The sequence below is a fragment of the Aotus nancymaae genome, unplaced genomic scaffold, assembly GCF_030222135.1.
Source record: "Aotus nancymaae isolate 86718 unplaced genomic scaffold, 86718_ANA_hifiasm-v0.15.2.pri h1tg000021l, whole genome shotgun sequence".
Taxonomy (NCBI): domain Eukaryota; kingdom Metazoa; phylum Chordata; class Mammalia; order Primates; family Aotidae; genus Aotus; species Aotus nancymaae.
Window position 1 is genome coordinate 22,686,960 of NW_026988433.1, and position 15,356 is coordinate 22,702,315.

The 15,356-nt window shown below is 43.5% G+C and overlaps 1 protein-coding gene across 3 annotated transcripts; it reads left to right on the plus strand.

The window, feature by feature from the left end:
- Positions 1-103: 103 nt before the first annotated feature.
- GPN3 (GPN-loop GTPase 3) lies at positions 104-14,781 on the plus strand. Of its 3 annotated transcripts, none has more exons than XM_064379853.1 (9): positions 146-234; positions 402-537; positions 3,078-3,186; positions 7,610-7,777; positions 9,452-9,576; positions 11,420-11,535; positions 11,668-11,764; positions 13,466-13,594; positions 14,222-14,781. In XM_064379853.1, exons 3-9 carry the CDS (start codon positions 3,096-3,098, stop codon positions 14,279-14,281), a joined length of 786 nt encoding a protein of 261 aa, XP_064235923.1. In that variant the 5' UTR covers positions 146-234; positions 402-537; positions 3,078-3,095; the 3' UTR covers positions 14,282-14,781. The 3 variants fall into 3 exon arrangements, with proteins under 3 accessions (XP_064235922.1, XP_064235923.1, XP_064235924.1); XM_064379854.1 differs by having other exon boundaries at positions 177-194; XM_064379852.1 differs by lacking the exon at positions 402-537 and having other exon boundaries at positions 104-234.
- The last annotated feature ends 575 nt before the right edge of the window (positions 14,782-15,356 follow it).

Here is a 15,356-nt window from a genome sequence, read left to right on the forward strand (position 1 = left end):
CGCAGAACGTGTTTCTCACGGGATTTGGCCCGCGGGCTGCCCCGTAGTAGGAGGTGTGGTAGAACAGGAGTCGTAGAAAGAACGTGGATTGCGATTGGTTTCTACTTCATTTTCCCGAAACTCAGTGGGCGTCGCGTGAAAGCTGCGGGAGTGTAGCAGGCGGCAGCCGTATCTCCGAAAGCCGACATGCCTCGGTATGCGCAGCTGGTCATGGGCCCCGCTGGCAGCGGGAAGGTGAGGATCTAGGGGGACAGGAAGAGGAGAGAAAAGTAGGAGTTCGTGGGAGGCAGGAGGTTGGGTCCTGAGTGAGCCGGCGGGTGTAGGTATTGGAAACTCTGAGACCCTACGCAACTCATTTCAGCTCTCTGGCTTCACGTTCTTTTTTGTTGTTGTTTTGAAAGGGAAATGATGGTAGTTGTTAATATCTATTGGATACTTACGCTCCAGGCAGCAGATTAAACGCCTCGCTTATTTCTACAACAACCCTGTAAGAGAGATAGCATTATTCTCATTTTACGGAAAACGAGACACAGAAAGGTAAAGTTTTGTTTTTTTTTGTTTTTTTTTTTGTTTTTTTTTTTTTGTTTTTTTTTTTTTTGCCCAGGATCTTATAGCTAGTAAGTTACAGCAAAAATTTAAATCTAGTTTTGTCTAAACTCCAGAATTCGGCCCTGTCTCGTTCCCAGGAGGATAAAGTGGGGTCTCGTTAATTACTGTTTCTCAGAACTTGGGACGTGGACTTTTGGTATTTGATTTAAAGGACGTTTAAGTGGTACATGGACCCAACATGAAGGAGCATCGGATCATTATTGAGGAAATTGTTCCTTTTTCATTTCTCTTTCAGTTCTTCACTTTGCATGTAGGAGAAATTGTGTTCAGTGCTAGTGTATCTTCGGCACTTTTTAAATCCCCGAGTCTTTTCAGAAAGCAGTTCTCAGAGCTTTTTTTTTTTTTTTTTTTTTTTTTAATTGGCTGAGACGGGAGTCTCGCTCTGTAGCCCAGGCTGCAGTGCAGTGGCGCGATCTCAGCTTACTGCAATTGCCTCCTGTGTCCCGCTTCAAGCAATTCTCCTACGTCGGCCTCCCAAGTAGCTGGGATTACAGGCATGAGCCACCATGCCCAGCTAATTTTTGTATATTTTAGTAGAGATGGAGTTTCACCATATTGGCCAGTCTGATCCTGACCTCGTGATCCTCCCGCCTCGGCCTCCCAAAGTGTTGGGATTACAGGCATGAGCCACCACGCCTGGCCGACTCAGAGCTTTTGATTTTAGCTAAAATTAAGAGCATTTAAAAGTTTTATATAATTTTATGTCTGACTTCACGTTATATCACATATAACTGGTTTTCGGTTTACAATAGGGATAAATTTTTTTCTTGTAAACAAATACTAAGGGAATGTTAGCAACATTCAAATACAGTGGGAATGGTGAATATATGGATCATATAACAGGTGTGTGGGAAACATAGCCAGGCGTAGTGGCTCACGCCTATAATCCTATTACTTTGGGAGGCAGAGGTGGGCGGATCGCCTGAGCCCAGGAGTTTGGGACCAGCCTGGGCAACATGGCAAAACTCTGTCTCTACAAAAAAAATGCAAAAATTAGCTAGATCTGATGGCAGTCACCTGAAGTACCAGCTTCTCGGGAGCCTGAGGTGGAGGGATCACCTGAACCCAGGAGTTTGAGGCTGTGGTGAGCTGTGATCCTGCCACTGCACTCCAGCCTGGGTGACAGAGATACTGTCTCAAAAATAAAAAAGAAGTGAGGGAAACACTAGAGTCTGTGGAGGTGTCTTGTGGCCGCAGTCTTTAACAAACACATTGTTCTAAGCTATTGACTTACTCTGGGTAAAAGACATGTACATGTAACTAAGATGTGGCCTTCAACTTACCCAGAGCCTGTAGTCTTTTGGGGAAGACAAATAGATGACCTGTCAATTAAGATACAGTGTGATGTGGCCATGTGTTGTGGCTTAAGCCTGTAATCCTAGCACTTTGGGAGGCTGAGACCAGGAGATCACTTGAACCCAGGAGTTCAAGACCAGCCTGGGCAACATGGTGAAACCCCATCTCTACAAAAAATATGAAAATTAACTGGGCGTGGTGGCGAGATTAACTGTAGCCCCAACTACTCTGGAGGCTGAGGCTGGAGAATCACTTGAGCCTAGGAGGTCAAGGCTGCAGTGACCTATTCCAGACAGAGACAACAGTATGTGTAAAGGCACTAAGAGAACAGCCACCTCCAGACTTTTTTTTTTTTTTAGACAGAGTCTTGCTCTATTGCCAGGCTGGAGTGCAATGGTGCAAACTTGGCTCATGGCAACCTCCGCCTCCTGGGTTCAAGCGATTCTCCTGCGTCAGCCTCCCGAGTAGCTGGGACTACAGGTGCACACCACTACACCCAGCTAATTTTTGTACTTTTAGTAGAGACAGGGTTTCACCATGTTGACCAGGATGGTCTCGATCTCTTGGCCTCATGATCTGCCCGCCTCGGCCTCCCAAAGTGCTTGGATTACAGACGTGAGCCACTGTGCCTGGCCCAGACTATTTATTGACCTTGATGTTCCTTCATCTTGGAATGCTCTTCCCCTTAGGTTGACAAGCTCATTCTCATATACTCAGATATCCTCTACTCAGAGACATCATCCCTGACCATCCTACCTAAACCTTTGTTTGTACTGTACAAATCCTGGTAGAGATACTGTGTTAGGTATTATACTATGTAACCAGAAATCTTGCCTTTAAATACCGTTTGTCACATGTTAGAGCAGTAAGGAGCCTTAGTGATTATGGAGGACATCCCAGTTAGAGACAAGAAAGTTGAGGGGCAGAGTGGAGAAGTAACTTCCCCAGAGTTACCCATGAGTCTAAGTCAGGTTTGTATCTGCAGCCCAGTCAGGTGTCTTTTCCCTTGTTTTCAGTCAGCCTCTTGGTTGTTTTTTTTTTGTTTTGTTTTGTTTTTTGTTTTCTGTTCTCTTGGTTGTTGAAGGCATAGTTTTTACTTTAGTGGATAGTATTCCAGAGTATGGAGGGTAGCCCTACACTACCTGCTGCTTTAACCTCTCACAATGTTACAGAGTACCTACTGTGCCACCATGGTCCAGCACTGTGAAGCTCTCAACCGCTCTGTTCAAGTTGTAAACCTGGATCCAGCAGCAGAACACTTCAACTACTCTGTGATGGCTGGTAAGTCCTGACTAGAGGCTTCTCTTATCTTGAGGAATAGTAAGGACTGGGGAGGCAGTGAGTACTGGCTGCTTAGCACAGAAACTGAGAAATTACTTCTTATAGTCTGGATCCCTGGTTTTATGGTAAATAGCATGAGCTTGTCATTTGGTTATATCTGTTCATGGTGATGTGTGTGACAGTATCCTTTCTTGGTCTTTGATACAGATTTTAAAAGTAAATGGATGCCTCCCTCAGCACCCTTTCATTCTGTCCCTTTCATGCTTAGTCCTGTTGTAGTGAATCATGTGGTATATTGCTGATCTCTGTAAGTCAGGAGCCTGGGTTTTGTTTTGTTCTTTTTTAATTCTTTTAATTTGTTCATTTAAGTGTCTGTTGAACACCTGTTTTATGCCAGACACCAGAGTTATAGCAGAGAATAAGACAGACACTATCCTGCCCTCACCAACCCTTTAGTGGAGGAAATAGCCAATAAACAAAATGATAAACATGTTACAGAATGTGATGACTGCAGATAGGCTCATGAGAAGGACTCATTGGGAGAGTTTGCTTTAGCTAGGGTGGTCAGGGAGGATGATGACTCTGAGGAGGGGATTTTTTTTTTTTTTAAGAAATAATGTAATTTAAAAGAACTATTTATTGAGTCCTATACTAAATTGTATTTTTTCCAATAGAGTATTGCCATATAAAGTTGAATTTTCAAACTTTGCTTCCCATTACTTCTAGCTTCTTTTTTTTTAATTGCATTTTAGGTTTGGGGGTACATGTGAAGAACATGCAAGATTGTTGCATAGGTACACACATGGCAATGTGATTTGCTGCCTTCCTCCTCGTCACCTATATCTGGCATTTCTCCCCATGCTATCTCTCCCCAACTCCCCACCTCCCACTGTCCCTCCCCTATTTCCCCCCGACAGACCCCAGTGTGTGATGCTCCCCAAGGAGGGGATCTTTGAGCCTAGACCTGAAGGATGGTAATATGCTCCTCAGACTGGGAAAAGACCTTCCAAAATGAGGGAACATTTAGATCAATAAATATGCGAAGCTGGGTATGGGAACATGTACCTGTAGTCCTAGCTACTTGTGAGGCAGAAATGGGAGGATTACTTGAGCCCAGGAGTTCAAGTCTAGCCTGGGCAACATTGCAAGATGCATCTCTGAAAAATAAATAAATAGCCTGGGGTTAGAAAGGGTTTGGTATGCTCCAGGAAGGCCAAGATGTCAGTGAGCTGAAACATAATGACTGAAAGAAAGAAGTGGGTAGGGGCTAACAGGACATGAGAAGATGGGATTTTATCCTGTTGGCAGTGGGTTGCCACTAGAGGGTTTTAAGCAGAGGAAAGGATTGACATCTGATACATGTTTTGGGGGTTTTTTGCTTTTTTTGAGGCAAGGTCCAGCTCTGTCGCCCAGGCTGGAGTGCAGTGGCGCAACCTCTGCCTCCTGAGCTGAAGCCATCTTCCCAGCTCAGCCTCTGAAGTAGCTGGAACTGTGGGCACATGCCACCATGCCTGGCTCATTTTTGTAAATTTTTTTTTTTTTGGTAGAAATAGGGTTTCACCATGCTGCCTAGGCTGGTTTCAAACTCTTGAGCTCAAGCAGTCTGTCTGCCTTGACCTCCCAAAGTGCTGGGATTAGAAGCATGAGCCACTGCACCCAGCCTTGGTGTTTTGTTTGTTTGTTTGTTTGTGTTTCTTGAGATAAGGTCTTACTCTGTCACCCAGGCTATAGTAATCATAGCTCATTGCAGTCTCAACCTCCTGGGCTTAAGCAATCCTTTTACCTCAGCCTCCCAATCCCGAGTAGCTAGGACTACAGGCACATACTATCATGCCCAGCTAATTTTTGTATTTTTTGTAGAGGTGGGGTTTCACCATGTTTCCCAGGCTGGTCTCGTTTCCCAGCCTAGTCTGAAACGCCTGGGCTCCAGCGACCTACCCACCTCGACTTCCCAAAGTGCTGGGGTAATAGGCGTGAGCCACTGCACTTGGGCTGATTTATGTTTTAAAAAATAACTCAAGTGCTCAGATGAAAAATGGACTGTAGTGGGTCAAGAGTAGAAGTACAACCTGCACAGCTGGGTGCAGTGGCTCACGCCTGTAATCCCAGCACTTTGGGAGGCTGAGGCAGGTGGATCATCTGAGGTCGGGAGTTTGAGACCAGCTTGACCAACATGGAGAAACCCCATCTCTACCAAAAATACAAAATTAGCTGGGTGTGGTGACACATGCCTGTAATCCCAGCTACTCAGGAGGCTGAGGCAGGAGAACCGCTTGAACCCGGAGGTGGAGGTTGCAGTGAGCCGAGATGGCACCATTGCACTCCAGCCTGGGCAACAAGAGCAAAACTCCATCTCAAAAAAAAAAAAAGTACAACCTGCACTGCAGCTGTTGTAGTTAACCAGGTATAAGGGTGGTCATGGTGAAGATGTAAGGAAGCAGACAGATTCAATATATATTTGCAAGTTGAATTAACAGCATTTTTGTAGGGGATTGGACCAAAAAAGCGTAGGAAAGTAAGGAATCAAGGGTGATTCTTACAGCTCTGTTGAGTGTGTGAAAATCATTTCCTGTGGAGGGAGACCGGTCATTTTAGGTTTGAGGATGTTCTCTTTGCACTCACTAAGTGCAAAGAAGAGGCTTTTGATTTCTGTTAATGAGTGAGCAGGTTGCAGGGAGGCATATTGAAGGGAGAGGAAGAGATGTGAAATGCCTATCTTTGAGAAAAAAAGCATTGTAATACTTTGGAACCATTTGGTTGAAGCAAATGGAAAGCACTCTAAGCTAGCTTAGTTAAAAAGAAGGCTTCGGATGAGCAGTGTGACTCACACCTGTAATCCCAGCACTTTGGGAGGCCAAGGCAGATGGATGACTTGAGCCCAGGAGTTCAAGACCAGCCTAGCCAGCATGGTGAAACCCCAACTCTACAAGAAATACAAAAATTAGCTGGGCATGGTGGCACCTGTATTCCCAGCTACTCAGGAGGCTGAGGTAGGAGAATCGTGTGAGCCTAGGAGGTCAAGGTTGAAGTGAGCCTTGATTGTGCCACTGTACTCCAGCCTGGGCAGCAGAGTGAAACTGCCTACAAAGAAAGCAAGCCAGATTTATTGTCCCAGTTTGGATAAGTTATTTATCGCTGGGGAGGGGTAGGAAGGTGTTATCAGTATAAATGTGTCTATGAATGAAGCTGAGTCCTTTGTGAATGGAGAATGTAGGTTTAAGCACAGAAATAAATAAAAACCTAAGGTAGAAAATTCTGTATACTGATTCCCAAAAATTAATAAGAGAATCATACCAGGATTTTTTTTTTTTTTTTTTTGAGACAGAGTTTCACTCTTGTTACCCAGGCTGGAGTGCAATGGCGCGATCTCGGCTCACCACAACCTCCGCCTCCCATACCAGGATTTTTTAAGCCCCTCTTATTAGTGATTTTTTTTTTTTTTTCCTTCTTGAGACAGAGGCTCTCTGCTGGCCAGGCTGGAGTGCAGTGGCACCATCTCGTCTCACTGCAACCCCTGCCTCCTGGGTTCAAGCGATTCTCGTGCCTCAGACTCCCAAGTAGCTAGGATTACAGGCACACGATACCACATCTGGCTGATTTTTGTATTTTTAGTAGAGACAGGGTTTCACCATGTTGGCCAGGCTTGTCTTGATCTCCTGAACTCAGGTGATTCCCAAAGTGAATCACCTGGGCCTCCCGAAGTGCTGGGATTACAGGCGTGAGCCACCACGCCCAGCCCCTGTTGGTGATTTTGATACATTATCTCATAGTTCTCATCCTTCTACCCCAGGATGAGAAAGGTGAGGCTCTGGGAGATGACGTATCTTCCCTAGGGTCATTGTGGTAAGAAATGATAATTGGTTTTCTTTTTTTGGTTTTGTACTTTTTTGGAATAGGTAATACATATTCACATGGTTCATAATGCAAAAGTACTAAAGAGTAAGTATACAGGAAAATATCTCCCTCTCAGCTCTGTGTCCCAGCAATCAGCTCCCCTCCCTGAGGGCAGCCAGTATCACCAGTTTCTGGTGTGTCCTTCCATAGCTTGTGCACATAAAATTCAAGATGTATATGTATTGTGTATGTAGTGAATTTTTGTTTTTTATTAACACCAGTGATAGCATTCTTACACAGTTTTGTACCTTGCATTTTTCACTAAACAATATGCCTAGGAGGTTGTATTATTATTAATACTTAAAGAGATTTCCCTCTTTTATAGCTGCATAGTATTCCATTGTCCGGCTATACAATAATTTATTTGCTCAGTTCTCTATTAATGGACACTGCTACAGTGAAAAACCATGTACATAATTTCCTGCATATGAGTTTTTTATGTAATTGTTAACTTTTATGTTCTATTTCTAGTAAGGATAACAATTGTTGAAGGGACACATGTATAATGGGCCCTATCTGTTCTTTTCAGACATTCGGGAACTGATTGAGGTGGATGATGTAATGGAGGATGATTCTCTGAGATTCGGTCCCAATGGAGGATTGGTATTTTGCATGGAGTACTTTGCTAATAATTTTGACTGGCTAGAGAACTGTCTTGGCCATGTAGAAGACGACTATATCCTTTTTGATTGCCCAGGTGAGTCAACAATTTGAATGCATTGTCTTCCTTAAAGTCTTGATTGTTCCATCCTTAGTAGGTGAGACAGGGTTTCACCATGTTGGCCTTGCTGGTCTCGAACTCCTGACCTCAGGTGATTCCCAAAGTGAATCACCTGGGCCTCCCAAAGTGCTGGGATTACAGGTGTGAACTACCATGCCCAGCCCAAATTGTGAATTTTCAACTTGAGCCTAACCTGACTTTGACCATTTATGACCCTCACTTTTTTCCCCTTGCTTTTAATTGACCTTATATATACCCACAGAAAAGTATGTGTATCATAAGTGTACAGCTTGATGAATGTTCCCAAACTATACTTATCTTTGTAACACTTATTTATTTTTGTAGAGATAGGGTCTCACTGTATTGCCCAGGCTGGTCTCGAAGTCCTGGGCTCAAGCTATCCTCCCACCTCGGCCTCCCAGATGGCTGGGATTATAGCTGTGTGAGTCATGGCATCTGGCCAATAACACTCATATTGATTGGCAGAAAACTAAAATGTGAAGAACCTTAATTTTTCTTTCCTTTTTTTTTTTTTCTTTTTGAGACAGAGTCTTGCTCTACTGCCCAGGCTGGAGTGCAGTGGCACGATCTCCGCTCACTGCAACCTCTACTTCCTGGGTTCAGGTGATTCTCCTACCTCACCTTTCCAAGTAGCTGGGACTACAGGCATGTGCCACCACACCCGGCTAATTTTTTGTATGTTTAGTAGAGATGGGGTTTCACCACGTTAGCCAGGATGGTCTTCATCTCCTGACCTTGTGATCTGCCCACCTCGGCCTTCCAAAATGCTGGGATTACAGGCATGAGCCACTGCGCCCGGCCTTGTTTTTTTTTTTTTTTAGACATAGTCTTACTCTGTTGCCCAGGCTGGATTGCAGTGGTGTGATCTCAGCTCACTGCAACCTCCTCCTCCCGGGTTTAAGCAATTCTTGTGCCTCATTGTCCCAAGGAGTAGCTGGGACTACGGGCGCACACCACCACACCTGGCTAATTTTTTATTTTTTATTTTTTATTTTAATTTCAATTTTTGTTGAGTCGGAGTCTCTGTAGCCCAGGCTGGAGTGCAATGAATGGCGCAGTCTTAGCTCACTGCAACTTCCACCCCCCAGGTTCAAGCATTCTCCTGCTTCAGCCTTCCAATTACCTGGGTTACAGGTGCCCGCCACCATGCCCAGCTAATTTTTGTATTTTTAGTAGAGACAGGATTTCACCATCTTGGCCAGGCTGGTCTTGCAATTCTGACCTCATGATCCACCCGCCTCCCCCTCCCAAAGTGCTGGGATTACAGGCGTGAGCCACCACGCCCAGCCATTTTTACTGTGTTTTTAGTAGAGATGGGGTTTCACTGTATTGGCCAGGCTGGTCTTGAACTCCTGGCCTCAAGTGATTTACCCGCCTCAGCCCCCCAAAGTGCTGGGATTATGGGTGTGAGCCACTCTGCCCAACCCATAGAACCTCATTTCCTACATAAAACTGAATAGTTTGCTTCGGATTCCTATGGCGGCAGTACCTTACGTTTTATGATTGCTTTGAGAGGCTGTGGGCCCCTTAAAAATGTGTTGGCTTTTATTTTTATCCATCTTATGGGGAAAATTTGTTACCTCTAATATATTTGCTGTTTCTTAAATTCTTGCAATACTCTTCATGTAGGTCAGATTGAGTTGTACACTCACCTGCCTGTGATGAAACAGCTGGTCCAGCAGCTCGAGCAGTGGGAATTCCGAGTCTGTGGAGTTTTTCTTGTTGATTCTCAGTTCATGGTGGAGTCATTCAAGGTCTGAACCTAAATCTCTTATATATTTTTTTTTTCTTTGAGACAGTGTTACTCTGTTGCCCAGGCTAAGTGCAGTGGCATGTTCTCAGCTCACTGCAAACTCTGCCTCCCAGGTTCAAGTGATTCTTGTGCCTCAGCCTCCTGAGTAGCTGAGATTACAGGCATGCGCCATCATACCTGGCTAATTTTGTATTTTTAGTAGAGACAGTGTTTTACTATGTTGGCCAGGCTGGTCTCGAACTCCTGACCTCAAACCTCAAGTGAGCTGTGTGCCTCAACCTCCCAAAGCCTCTTACAGATTTTTTTTTTTTTTTTTTTTTTTGAGACGGAGTTTCGCTCTTGTTACCCAGGCTGGAGTGCAATGGCGCGATCTCGGCTCACCGCAACCTCCGCCTCCTGGGTTCAGGCAATTCTCCTGCCTCAGCCTCCTGAGTAGCTGCGATTACAGGCACGCGCCACCATGCCCAGCTAATTTTTTGTATTAGTAGAGACGGGGTTTCACCATGTTTACCAGGATGGTCTCGATCTCTTGACCTCGTGATCCACTCGCCTTAGCCTCCCAAAGTGCTGGGATTACAGGCTTGAGCCACCGCGCCCGGCCTAAGATTTTTTTAACTGTGAGTACGAGCAGATGACAGTTTCCTTTCATTATTTTGTGATTATGGATATTTCACAAACAATTCCAGAATTACTTAATATCCCTTTGTTATTAAATTATCATGATAATATGTTATAACTCAAAAGTAGTAAATTAAGGTATCATAGAGATTTAGGAGGAACTGAGAGAAGAAACTGAGGTGGCCAGGCACAGTGGCTCACACCTGTGATCCCAACACTTTGGGAGGTCAAAGCAGGAGGATTGCTTGAGCCTAGGAGTTACGGTCCTGCTTGGGCAACAGAGTGAGACCGTCTTTACAAAAAAAATACAAAAATTAGCCAGGTGTTGTGGCTTGTGCCTCTAGTCCCAGCTACTTGAGAAGCTGAAGTGGGAGGATCGCTTGAGTACAGGAAGCAGAGGTTGCAATGGCTGAGATCGCCAAGATAGCACCATTGCATGCCAGCCTGAGTGACAGAGTGAGACTCTCTCTCAAAAAAAAAAAAAAGGTGAGGGAGAAAAAACTGAAGCAGATAATTTAGCTATTTTATAAAATAGTCTATTTTAATTTTCTGAGGACTTTTTGTCCAGTTTATGAACTATCTAGATCAAATTTTATTAGCTCTTAAGGAATATTAGATGGGAAAGGAAATTAAAATGCTGTCTAAATTGACATTTGTGATCACTGTATGTTATCTATATCTTCCCTCACCTTTGGGAACCAAGAGTCAAACACCTAATTAGGGAGCAGTTTTTTTCTATATGACTAGCATTTCTTTTAATAAAATACAAATAATTTCGCCTTTTCCACATGTTCTGAACTAGAATTTGTTTCTTTTTTTTTTTTGAGACTGAGTTTCACTTTTTTTGCCCAGGCTGGAGTGCAGTAGTGCGATCTTGGGCCACTGCAACCTTCACCTCCTAGGTTCAAATGATTCTTCTTCCTCAGCCTCCCAAGTAGCTGGGATTACAGGCGCGTGCCATCACACCTGGCTAATTTTGTATTTTTAGTAGAGACGGGGTCTTGCCATGTTGGCCAGGCTGGTCTTGAACTCCTGACCTCAGGTGAGTGCCCACCTCAGCCTCCCAAAGTACTGGTATTAAAGGCATGAGCCACCACACCCAGCCTGCATTTTTTTTATTTAGGCCAATTCTGTTTCAGTGAGGAATAGAAGCCTCTTTGTGCAAAGATCAGGTAACTTTGTTGGCAACGGTCAGTTCATCTTCCCTTTTCTGTTTCCTCCTTTAGTTTATTTCTGGCATCTTGGCAGCCCTGAGTGCCATGATCTCTCTAGAAATTCCACAGGTCAACATCATGACAAAAATGGATCTGCTGAGTAAAAAAGCTAAAAAGGAAATTGAGAAGTGAGTTCACTGTTCTTCCGTTATTATCAGATCTCAATTGCAGAGATGAACCTTCTGTTTTATTTAGATGGAAAGTTTGGTTGGTTTATAAACCTAGTCTCCTGAATTCATCAGTCTTTCTATCTTTTAAAGGTTTTTAGATCCAGACATGTATTCTTTATTAGAAGATTCTACAAGTGACTTAAGAAGCAAAAAATTCAAGAAACTGACTAAAGCTATATGTGGACTGGTAAGCTTTTAAAGTTTGGATTTTTTGGCCAGGTAGAGTGGCTAATGCCTGTAATCCTAGCACTTTGGCAGGTCAAGGCGGGAGGATTGAGTCCAGGAGTTCAAGACCAAGCTGGGTAACATAGTAAGTCCTATCTCTAAAAAAAAAAAAAAAAAAAAAATTAAAAATTAGGCCAGGTGCAGTGGCTCACGCCTGTAATCCTAGCACTCTAGAAGGCTGAATCACCTGAGGTCAAGAGTTTGAGACCACCCTGGCCAACATGGTGAAACCCTGTCTCTACTAAAAATCCAAAAAAAAAAACAGCTGGGCGTGGTGGTGCACACCTGTAATCACAGTACTCAGGAGGCTGAGGCAGAATTGCTTGAACCCGGGAGGCAGTGGTTGCAGTGAGTGGAGATTACGCCACTGCACCCTGGGTGACAGAGAGAGACTTTGTCTCCAAAAAAAAAAAAGTCGGGCCGGGCGCGGTGGCTCAAGCCTGTAATCCCAGCACTTTGGGAGGCCGAGGCGGGTGGATCACGAGGTCAAGAGATCGAGACCATCCTGGTCAACATGGTGAAACCCCGTCTCTACTAATACAAAAAAATTAGCTGGGCACGGTGGCGCATGCCTGTAATCCCAGCTACTCAGGAGGCTGAGGCAGGAGAATTGCCTGAACCCAGGAGGCGGAGATTGCGGTGAGCCGAGATCGCGCCATTGCGCTCCAGCCTGGGTATCGAGAGCGAAACTCCGTCTCAAAAAAAAAAAAAAAAAAAAGTCTCACCCCTGTAATCCCAGTACTTTCGGAGGCTGAGGTGGGTGGATCACCTGAGGTCAGGAGTTCAAGACCAGCCTGGCCAACATGTTAAACCCTGTTTCTACTAAAAAATACAAAAATTAGCCAGGTGTGGTGGCGGGCACCTGTAATCTCAGCTACTCTGGAGACTGAGGCAGGAGAATTGCTGGAACCCAGGAGGCAGAGGTTGCAGTGAGCCAAGATCTTGCCAATGCACTCCAGCCAGGGCTGACAACAACAAGACTCTGTCTCAAAAAAAAAAAAAAAAAAAATTAGCCAGGCATGGTGCCTGCACACCTGTAGTCTCAGCTACTCTGGAGGCTGAGGTGGGAGGATCCCTTGAGCCTGGGAGGTTAAGGCTGTAGTGAGCCATGATCGTGCCACTGTGTTCTAGCCTGGGTGACAGAGAGACCCTATCTCATAAAAAGAACAAAAAATTTTTTTTTTCCTAAACATCTGGTCAAGTGTTTGCCTGTGTCCAGTCATTAGCCGCCTTTATAAAAAGCACAGTCCAACCCTATTTTCTACAAAGTGGAGGAGGGAAAAGGGCTGTGGACTGGTCAGTCAGAAGTTTAATTTAGAAGTAGTTATTGGTGGTGGCCAATAAATTAACTAACATGTTATTATTTCAAACCATTTGGAGAGTTCAGGACTATTTGTGTACCTGTGAAATTTCCGGTGGTGGTTGAATTCAGATAAATACCCATAAAATAGTGTCTAGTTAAAGTAATAAGCTAACAGGTGTTCTAGCAGAAGTCAAAAAAATCAGTGATTTACTGTGTCTAGCTGTCCCTCCTCTCCTTCCCCTAAACACATCACTATTTTTAATCAGAAGTACAAATGGTTATAAAACTCAAATATAAGTTGGAAATTATGTATTTTGCCCAACTTCAGAATGGACTTTTCTTGAAATCCCCAACTTGTAGATTGATGACTACAGCATGGTTCGATTTTTACCTTACGATCAGTCAGATGAAGAAAGTATGAACATTGTATTACAGCATATTGATTTTGCCATTCAATATGGAGAAGACCTGGAATTTAAAGAACCAAAGGTAATTTCTGATTGGGAGTGTTTGTTAGCTTTTGATAAAACTATTTGCCAGCACTCACTGGACTCTTTGCCTATACAGGTGACTCCTTAAATTAGTTTTTTGTCTTATTGATAGCAGTTACCTGGGCTTTTCTGGGTGATCTCTGAAATTGACACTGTGCTCTACAAGTGGTATCACATTTACTCTACTTTTGTTGAGGCAGAATGACAAAAACCTCTGTGTACCCAGGCCTTGGGTGTGAGGAGGTGAAATTGGGCTGCCTTCACATATATCATTGAGAAGGCTAATGAAGTGTCAGCAAAGCACTTTTGTTTTAATTTTTTTCCTGACCACCAGGCTACCAGGGAGGTAAAGCACTCTCACAGCAAATTAGCCGAGAATCATTGTGAACGTAAATTCATATGAGAAATGCTTCTTAGATAGAAGCACATTAATTTACTACATATCTGGAAAAACGGTCAGTCATGCCTTTTCTTACTATTAACAGTTACCTGTAAGCAACACCTGGAGCTGGTGCTGGGTAATTAGTTCCACGTAGGGTATTACCTGAAAAATATTTAAACAACATACTAGTTCTAACTGAAGGGAAATGAATATATTTTCTATTTTGTGTTTCCATTGTGTCAGGAACGTGAAGATGAGTCTTCTATGTTTGACGAATATTTTCAAGAATGCCAGGGTGAATGAAGAGTTTACTAAAAAGTAACTATCTATACATGAAGAGCTTGTGGCCAAACAAGCAAAACATTCTTCTCTTCAAAGGATGCAATAGTAGAAAGCTACCTATTTTAATGAAAAAAGTAATACTTCATTCTTTATCAGCTGCATGCCTGAATCAAGTTTTTAATTATCCTGAAACTGCTGCTGTTTAAAGTGGAATATTTTAGTAGTAGTATAACAGCATCACTTTAGATTTTGTAAGTCAAAATTGAAATGAATGCACATAGATTTATATGTAATATAAATTAGCACCTGAACTAAGGTTAAGGCTAATCTAACATTATTTTCACTTTTTGTGTTGTTTTTGAGATGCAGGAATTACTGTAACAAAATATGTATGTCTGAAGGGGAAAAGCTGGAAGGATATACATAAGACCATTGCTTATCTGTACCTTCCCATTTTCCTATATTGAAAATGTATATTATTTATATAACTTAAAAAATAAAAATAACTATGTTTTGAGATATATATGTATATATATAAAAGAAACAGAAAGGTTTTTAATCATTCTTGGTCCTAGATAACAAGTACACTGCAGTGTCTGATTTGATTCATTTTAATTAAAGAAGCAAAGTGTGGCCAGGCATGGTGGCTCACGCCTGTAATGCCAGCTCTTTGGGAGGCTGAGGTGGGCGAATCACCTGAGGTCAGGAATTCAAGACCAACCTAGCCAATGTGGTGAAACTTCATCTCTACTAAAAATACAAAAAATGAGCTGGGCATGGTAGCTCATGCCTGTAATCCCAGCTACTTGAGAGGCTGAGGTGAGAGAATCGCTTGCACCCAGGAAGTGGAAGTTGCAGTGAGCCAGGGTTGCACCATTGCACTCCAGACTGGACAACAGAGCAAGACTCCATCTCAAAAACAAACAACAAAAAAACGCAAAATGTAAGGACCAAGGACCTATAGGCATCAGTGGTAGCTTATGCCTGGGGGCCCAGGCTAGAGGGAAGGGTCAGGTGTCTACACCACCATCCACTCAACGAGGAGCATGATGAGTGGGTAGCATGAGGATGTGCTGTGCTACTTGGGGACTTTCCT